Here is a 9219-nt window from a genome sequence, read left to right as displayed (position 1 = left end):
AAAACAAGAAAAAAAAGGGGAGCACTTTGATGGTTTTTTGTCGACAATTGGAACATGATCCGGGAGTCCAGTGTGTAATCCGCACAGGTGTGTCCGCAACCCCCTGAGCGGACACGTCCAGGATTACGTCCTACATCATTTGATAGGAATCCAAATCATGCCAAAGGTACTTCGGGATCAAATAAAAGAACCCTGCTCAACAAGGGGCCCCTCTCTGTAAGGAAGAAAACGAAAGACTCTCACAAAAGTGACGAAGTTGCTTTGACTACAGAAACCATGCCTGTCTGTTGGAGCGAATTGGATTATCAGAATTACCTCGTAAGGGCTTTTCTAATTGTTTTTGCCTTTCGACCTTGGTGTATGACCACTTACATTCATCCTCTCGTTGTACGGTATTGTACATCCATGTCAAGCAATCCTTGCATGGGCAGGCTAATAGTTTTGATCTGTCCCCTTTTCATAATATTTTGCCTTAAAAAAAGAACCAGTCGTTGCACCATCAGATAATAAAATGTACCCAGTTCTGGTATTACAAATAAAAAATTTGTACCCTAGAATGGGATTCAGTGAAAGACAGTACCTCTTTGTATATTTGTCAACATTAATTCTCTTAAAAGATAGGAGAGCATAATCCAGGTAACAGTAAACACTACGATCTAATTATAACAAACCCTAGTTGATTTATTGAGTAGCTACCAAAGTCGATCATGTTATGCTGCAACCCGCTTATTTCAACAAAGATCACAGAAGTTTCAGTTTTTGAAACAAATTATTTAATTTCACAAATTAACAGTACACATCAAATTTTCCCATAAGTATCGGTTTGGAGCCAAATCATTCATCTGTACCCTGTGGCTACAACAAAATAGATTGTGCCATATATCATCAAAAGAAGTAATTTTGCACAAATAAGATAATGATTGACCACAAGCTATTAGTTTCTCCTCGAAAATATTAGAATTGAGCTCATCTTGTTAACTTGATCACTGCAGTATAACAGTAGCACAACAAACCTCATTGAAGTGAAGGATCTTCGCCTGTTTCAAACATATATTGCTTTATCCCTTGATTGCACCTCAATTGCAGGGGACTCGACAATGAGAGACTGAAGCTGTCCGTAGTAACTATCTAGAACACTGCCATCTGAATTTTGTTCCAGATCACCCTCRTTGACTCTTCTTTGGGACAAGCCATCATGGAACACCTTTAATGCATCAGTTGTTGATAGTTTATTCACGGATTCATACAAGCTGTGTAGCTTGTTTCTTGTTTCTTGTGATTCAATGATCTTCTTTCTTAATTCACCAGGAAGGCAATTCAGAGCTCTAGACCACATCGCGATCACCAATACAGAAACCAGATGTTAAATAGAACATAGAAAAGTCCGTTGAAAGAGTAAATATAATATAACTTGCAACTTAGTCAAATATAGAAAAATGGAACGTACCCAGTAACACCTCTCACGAAACCCAAATTAAATCCAGCAACTACAGATTCCTTGAAGCCAACATTGAAACCTTCTTGTGCAGAAGCTTCTTTTCCTGCTATAAGGCCATCGCGATATCCAATCTATGAATGATTTAAGATTTAGCAAAAAAATAAATACACCAGTGTTACAGCTTATGTAAGATATGCGTATGTATTGAGGATACTGCATGGAATTGATTTTTTCTTCTTTGCCATTCCCTGTCTAAGTCAGATGATGGATCAAATTTCCCATCAGAACCATTCCATGATGATCCATCTTCACACCAATGTTCATCCTCACCATCTGAAATTAAACAGCAGATCAGGGATGGGGTACCATAGGATGGGCATAAAGAAGAGAAATTACTTTGACTACATACAGAAAGATGGACGTTAAAGAGAAGATATGGACAAGGAACAAAGCAAGCAAGTTTCATCTCTAGCAAGAATTTATCCCACCTCACAATTTGATCATCCAATCTTCCAAAACTTATACAGAAGACAGTCCCTACCACTTTAAATAAAGGATGGACATAGACAAGCAAAATCAGATCAAACAAAACTATAGGGCAGACAAAATAACTTTAGGTCTTATTCTTTTTGATCATTTAACATTTCCATTTTGTAGGTCCCATTTATATAGTGATAAGAAGAAAGGATATAATTTGGTGTCCCATTTATTAAGTGAGAAGAAATAAAAACAATAATTTTAAGTCCCATTACATAGGCAAGAAGAAATGAAGATGAGGCTCACAAAATAGAACGGGAAATGGAGGAAAATGACAAACAAATAGACCCTTGTTATATTTTGAACATGTCCACACGATAAAATTTGCCAAGGATTCCAAAGCATATTAAGATGTTGAACAACATGCTGAATTTCCGTAATGAATCTAAACATTTCCCTATTCTGGCCATGAACATCTTTCAACGAGGACAAAAGCATTCCTCGCCTTTAAGGCTTCAACCATTGAGGCCTGCGTTTGGTACACTAGACAGGACAGAACAAGGATCCCTGTTCCATGTTTGGCATGACCTTTATGTAGAACAGATAGGAACAGAGTGGAACAAAGTGGAACACGCATGTTCCACCCCTACCCCCATGGAACAGGGTGGAACAAGATGAAACAGACTTATATTTTTACCAATATAACCTCAAAATAGAACTTAATTCTCTTCTAAAACATCAAATAGGTCTCCTTTTCACATTTTATTCATTCTTCAAATTTTATTTATTGTATTTTATGTTGCTTAAACTTTTATTTTATTGTCCTCAAAATATTATTTTTATACGGTTTCTATATTTTATTAATTTATCATATATTAATAATAAAAAATAATGTAGAAAAGAGAGAAAAATAAAAATTGGAAACTACATAAACTTTTTAATTTGTGTCATTTTAATTGTTTTGACGAAAATTTTTAAATGATGTATTTTGTTATAAGAAATAATTATTCTAGTATAACTTAATAAATTACATAAATTAATTAAAATAAACAACTCATTAGGGGTAAATTGGTCATACTACTTGTTCTGTTTTGTCCAGTTTTATCTTACCAAACGTTGAACAGTTGTTTTATCCTGTCATGTCCTGTCTTGTCTCGACACCAATCACACATGTGAACGAGAACTATCGGTGCAGGCATGGAGAAGCAATGCCGGACAAGATTATGACGAAAAGACAAATGATGATAGGTAGTGAAAGGGTAGAGTAAGAATAAAGGTATCCGATTTGATAAGATCTTGGTTACAGTCGTTAAAATGATTTCAATATCAAACTGTATGATGTGAAAAGAGTACTTGCGCAGTTGCACATGACATTTTTAATAGTCAAGGTTTTAGAGTCAAAATATAACATAGTGTCTTGAATCTCTAGGAAATCAGTGTGATTACTGTATTATCACAAATGTCCCTCCACTCAGTGTTGCTTACCTGCACTTAGGGGAGTATATATAGTCTATTTAGTCAGATTCTCAGCATAAAGCAGTGGCAAAACCAAAAGCATCAGTAATGAAGCTTCTCCAATATTGTTACATCACAATCTAGCACAATTGCACAAAACATAGGGATCATTATATACCCATTTGAAAACTGTGGATATTTAATGAGATTGTAAGTGTTTCCACATATATGTAAAGGAATCTATTTTGATGGTTTCATACCTAGCCAAGGCACATAATCCTATTGACCCATATTTCATATTGCACTCYAGAAGTAGGTGATCAGTGGTGAATATGACAGTAAATTGCACTCTAGTCGTCAAAGGGTTGTGAGATCTCCATGCATTTAGTGCTGGAGTTGCCGAGGGTGGTGATGTTACATACTAGGACAGCCCATTCTTAAGTGGTTATCTTAACCAGGCTTTCAAATTTCAGTAGAAGGTTCAAAATTTTTGTTGATATTTATCATTTAATTGTAGCAGTATTTTTGGATACTCGCTGAAAAGAGCAGTTACAACCCCTTAAGTGGTGGCTTAAATTTATGTAAGCATGTAACAAAGAGCACCTGCAGAGATGGGTACCAAACATTTATCATTGAAAATAAACATAGAACTCATGAATGTCAGAAAGGAACATACAATAAAGTCTAAGAGCATAACAGAACTATATTCATAGGGCTTGAAGCCTTGAACCATGGAGGCTATAATGGTTCTTGTAGAACACAAGTATGAAAGGGTGTTGATAATAAAAATTGAATTTCCTAGCGTTTGAGAGAATAATCAGTAAGATGGTTGAGAGTTGTTTTGCAGGCTGTAAAAACAGTTTCGGTCACTCCATTGACAAGAAAACTACCTTAAGCAGCATGGCAAGTCAATCATATATCTCGCTTAAGTTGCAGTGCTTTGTAACTATCATACAACTTTTCACCTGATGCATCCATTACCCACTAGTATAAGTTAGCAAAAAGTGATCCTCAAACTAATACCTAGTGAATTGAATTCCTTTATATCAGGAACTGATGTTTGACCCAATTCTACTTTTGGTTCCAAGATTTCTGAGTAGAGCTCATCAGCTATACTTCTCTCCATCTGCATACCATAAAAAATTGTTTAAATCAGTTACAAGGATGGACAACAAATTATCGATGGAGGAATCATCCAGTGAACATAGATCGTTTAGTGTAACATTATAAGTGTACCGTAACATCTTGCAAAGCCAATAAGAAATCTTTGCAGATGTACTTTCAAGTTCACACCAGTTATTGCAAGTAAAACCTTGTGTCCAGTTTTGCAAATAGAGATAAAGATCATTGTACCAGTTAACCTTAGAAAGTCAAAACAATGCCCTCATCAAAAGTTTCTAGCTATATAGTTTCCTTTTTTCATAAACAAGATGACCGACATTTGGTTGGCTAAGTCGACAGGTCAGAATCCATTCGCGACAAGTATGTCCGACATTTGGTTGGCTAAGTCTACAGGAAATTGGCTTAGCTGAGGTGATACCACCAAGAGGCTAGACACCTATTATCTAGTTATGTTAAAACTAATATTATATCTAGAACATATATAAATAAATAGACAAATATCCCTTAACAGTAGATTTACTAAAACAGATACACTTAGAACTCTGCACGGCATCTTGAAAACCAAATCATGCATAAAGAATACTCGTTTGCCCTGAAACTTAAACATCATACACAGAAACATAATGCACACTTCTTAGCATGCCAAATAAACAATACAAACAAAGAACGTGTATTTAATCATGCAATATATGTATTTAACGAAGAACTCAAGAAATTTTAATTTTAGAAATGTTGCATTAATTAACGACTAATTCAGTGTTGCACATGCTACGTAGTAGGTACTTGATATATTAGTTATTGCTAACGATCAGACAGAAACTTGTTCCTATCGTCACACTCAATAATATTTTCACATGAACTTTGATTTCTACAGGCTATAACCAAGAAATTTGACCAACAACTCTAAACTTGTTGGTAGGATGGAATCACAGAAACTGAAAATGAAGAGAAAGGGAATGGACCTAGAAAATGGAACGAATTCCACATTTGAGTATTGATAGCTCGTTAACTGAGGGGGTGTTTGGTTAGTGGTATTAAGAAGTAATCAATGGGAATGAAAATAGAAGAAACTGTTGGTATTATATAATATAATGGGTTCATTCCCCCAAGAGCCAAATTTTCATTCCAGATTAAACTGGGGGAATAAAAATTCATTCTCATTCCTGTCATTTTCATTCACATTTCCATTTCCATTTTCATTCCCCAATATGAACCAAACAACCTCTGACTATTGATCAGTAATAAAGCTTGGAGAGCAATGAAGCAATATTGAAACAATTAGTTCAAGAAGAAATCAATAGTGAATAAGTATCAAGACAGACTTATATTAAGGATGTCAATGTGCCTTAAAGAGCCAAGTGTTGTTTGAGAAACGATTTTTGATTGTCTTTACAAGAAAGAACTCGACAGAATGCTCAAGATTTATTGAACTAGCATAGGCCTGTGCCCAGCAATCTAAAGCTATCCCCTTTGGAGTAGAGGGCTACCATTTGAATCAAATACCTATCATATCAACATTCTTGGAGCAGAGGACTAAGCTGGTCTCAGAAGAACCAGTGTAAATAGATATTCAAACTAGCAATAGGCAACACTGAATGATCATTTTTAAAATCTAAGGACCAGTCAAGACCAAAATCTCTCATTGGATGCTTTTATCGAACACTTGGTGCTCATCAGAAAAAACGTAGAAATATTACACAAGAAATCGAACAACAGTGGTCAAATCAAAGAATTTAACACAAGAACTTGTCTAATTCTACATGATGATTTATAAATACAAAGTTGATGCAGTTTATTGTTGCTTTGATAGGATTTAATACAACAAGGGATGATTTTTTATAAAGTTGAAATGTTAGGAACAAGGGACTTAATTTGTGATGTTAGGGGCTGTTTGGAAACCTCTTAATGGTGACATTAAGAGGAAACCTCTTAATCGCTAAGAGGTACAAAGCTGTTTGGCAAAAAAAAAGCAGCTCTTAATCGTTACAAAATCCTYTTAACGATTTAGGGGTTAGAGAGCTCCTCAATGGTTCAGATGTATGTTCTTCCATTTTTGCCCTCTCAACAAAATTGTTCCCGCTCCACTCGATCGTTCCTCCTCCCGCCTCCTCCCACTCGATCGTTCCTCCTCCTGCCTCCTCCCACTCGATCGTTCCCGCTCCACAGCCCCCTTGCTGTCGCGTCGTCTCCCACACAAGCTGTTGCGTCGTCTCCCACACAAGCTGTTGCGTCGTCGCCGGTCTGCAAATCGCCACCCCCACCCTCTCGTCGCCGGTCTGCAAATCGCCACCCCCACCCTACGATCGTCGGTAGCCGCCGCTCGTCGCCGCCTCTCGTCGCCGCTGCACGTCGCCCCCCGTCGCCGCTGCACGTCGCCCCCCGTCGCCAGTCGCCTCCCGTCGCCAGTCAAAGGTAACTGAATCATGATTTTGCTGCTTCCCTCTACCAGGTCTTTCATCGTCTCCCCTACTGCTTCCCTCTACCAGATTAATTAGGGTTATTTGTTAATTAGGGCTCGTACAGGGCTGTTTGTATGTAGGATGTGTTTTAAATGGGTATATGCATAGTTCTGTTTGTTGATAAATGGGTATATGCATCATGATTTTGCTGTATATACATCATGATGTTGATACATCCTAACATGGTAAGCTTGTTCATAATGGGTATTTGCATCATGATTTTGTTGTATATGCATCATTTGGTTGTGAAATCATGATGATACATCCTAAATCTTTCAGAAGGTTAAAATGGTAATTTATTATCATTCAGAAAACAATTACCAAACAACATTATTTCATTCAGCACTTAACCATTCTGACCCTCTTAACCATTCTGACCTCTTAACTATTCTGCACTAAATCATTCAGCAACTGCCAAACAGCCCCTTAGGAACAAGGGATTTAAAACAAGAAGGGAGTCAAGGGACTTAACTGGGCCTTTGCAAGTATCTAAATTTTGTCCGTATATTTCATGAATCCTCAAAAAACTACATGGTTTTCTGAAAACAGGTAAGAGACTGCTAGCTAGCTTGAGATCTTCTAGATTTGGATGTTGCAACATGCTAAAATCAGCCAACGCCATGAACAAAACTATTTAAACTACTTCATTTTCTCTTAAGCATTTTATCGAATAGGTTGTAGACGAACCAAGGACGGACCTATAGAGGTACATACGATGGCACGTGCCACCGTATTGCTATTCCTCCATTGAAGGGTAAAAAAAACTAAGTTCGTGAAAGGTGCAACGGTATTAATTTGTTGTGTGCTACCGTATGTGTTATGAAACTACAATAAAAACAAGTTTTATTTGGTAGAGTTGGTTTGGAAGGCTTTTATTCCACCCCAAATCCAAGTTCGAATCTTGTTAGTGTCATTTTCTGTCAAATGGTGTCACCATTTGAAAAAATTCTGTATATTTGTTTCTTATAATCAAACGGTGCCACCGTTTGAAAAAATTTCCGTATATTTTTTCTTATAGTTAAATGGTGCCACAAATTGAAAAAAATTATGGGTCGTTCCCTGATATGAACCATACCATAAACCCAAAACATATAAACTCATCTTAAAAAAAAACCATTTTTAACAAATGTAAGTAGTACACAAAAAAAAAAAGAACATACTGCAATCAAAAAAATTGCCGTATTCTCTTTAAGCATTTCAAAGAATGGATAGTAGACGAACCAATCGATACCATTTAACAACATATTGCAACCAAATGTTGAACATCAAAAAAATTGTCATAATTCTCTCAAGCAATTCATCGAATAGGTAGTAGACTAACCAATCATAGATTCAAAACATGCAAACTCATCTTTAAAGAAACTCATTCTTAACAGATCAAAGTAGCACACAAAAGAAAATATGGCAATCAACCACATCGAGACAGATTGCAATGAAGGAAAAAGACAATAAACCTAATCAAGCCCATGAAACTGAACGTATAATGCTTTATGGAGAAGAGGTCTTACCGTAATCAAGGGTGATGGTTACTGGTGTGCGCTGGTTACTGGTGCCAGAATCGAGAGGCGGGAATCAAGAGCGAAAGGAATCGATGGGTTTATTTTGATTGGACGAAGAGGCGAGAGAATGGAGGAGGGGTAAATATACGAGGAACTTGGTTTTTTTTTTTACTTCATTTTTTTTGGGTTATTAAATGGTTTGATATGGAATGATTTATCGGAGGGAATGATTAAATGGTAAGAATGATTAAGAGAATTTTATGATATAGTGTAAAATAAAATATAATTATTTAGTAATTATTTACAATGAAATTACAGATCTGAATGGTTAAGAGAGACATATGATACAAAATTATTTAGAGGGTTTTAGAACCATTAAGAAACAAACATTTTTTTTGTCAACAACATTCACTCATTAATGATTCAGAAATTGTCTTTTAATAAAACTATTAAAAGATAAATAAACAATCCCTAAAATATGTCTGATTAAATAGACCTATCTCTAAACTATCAATGAGAACTAAACAAACATATCTTAATTTTTTTTTGTATAACAACTTTGTGCATGTATCGGCTTAATGGATTTAATATTATGGCACTCTTTGATAAAAACTAGAAGCGTACTCGTGTAATGCAGCGAGATACATCGTGATTTTAATATTTCATTTTATTCTTTATCTCAGTCGATGTTATAATATGACTTTATGTGATTTTTTGAGAAATCGATGATGTTTTTATTTTTGAATAAAATATATGTTTGAAGATATCA

The 9219-nt window shown here is 35.9% G+C and overlaps 2 protein-coding genes across 3 annotated transcripts; one reads left to right on the top strand and one right to left on the bottom strand.

Annotated features, from left to right (window-relative positions):
- Nucleotides 1–745: 745 nt before the first annotated feature.
- Nucleotides 746–8563, bottom strand: LOC112520472 (uncharacterized protein YAE1-like). Of its 2 annotated transcripts, none has more exons than XM_025128893.1 (5): nt 8406–8563; nt 4394–4496; nt 1653–1771; nt 1448–1569; nt 746–1325 (listed from the first exon to the last, which is right to left on the bottom strand). In XM_025128893.1, exons 2-5 carry the CDS (start codon nt 4494–4496, stop codon nt 1043–1045), a joined length of 627 nt encoding a protein of 208 aa, XP_024984661.1. In that variant the 5' UTR covers nt 8406–8563; the 3' UTR covers nt 746–1042. The 2 variants fall into 2 exon arrangements, with proteins under 2 accessions (XP_024984661.1, XP_024984660.1); XM_025128892.1 differs by having other exon boundaries at nt 8460–8563.
- LOC112519931 (pistil-specific extensin-like protein) lies at nt 6519–6908 on the top strand. The gene has a single exon (XM_025128249.1). The coding sequence runs from the start codon at nt 6519–6521 to the stop codon at nt 6906–6908; it is 390 nt and encodes a 129-aa protein (XP_024984017.1).
- Nucleotides 8564–9219: the final 656 nt, after the last annotated feature.

This window comes from Cynara cardunculus (genome assembly GCF_001531365.2).
Source record: "Cynara cardunculus var. scolymus isolate 2C chromosome LG 10, CcrdV1, whole genome shotgun sequence".
Classification (NCBI taxonomy): Eukaryota; Viridiplantae; Streptophyta; class Magnoliopsida; order Asterales; family Asteraceae; genus Cynara; species Cynara cardunculus.
The sequence above is the reverse complement of the archived record's forward strand: the minus strand, read 5'-3'. Positions and strand labels throughout refer to the sequence as shown.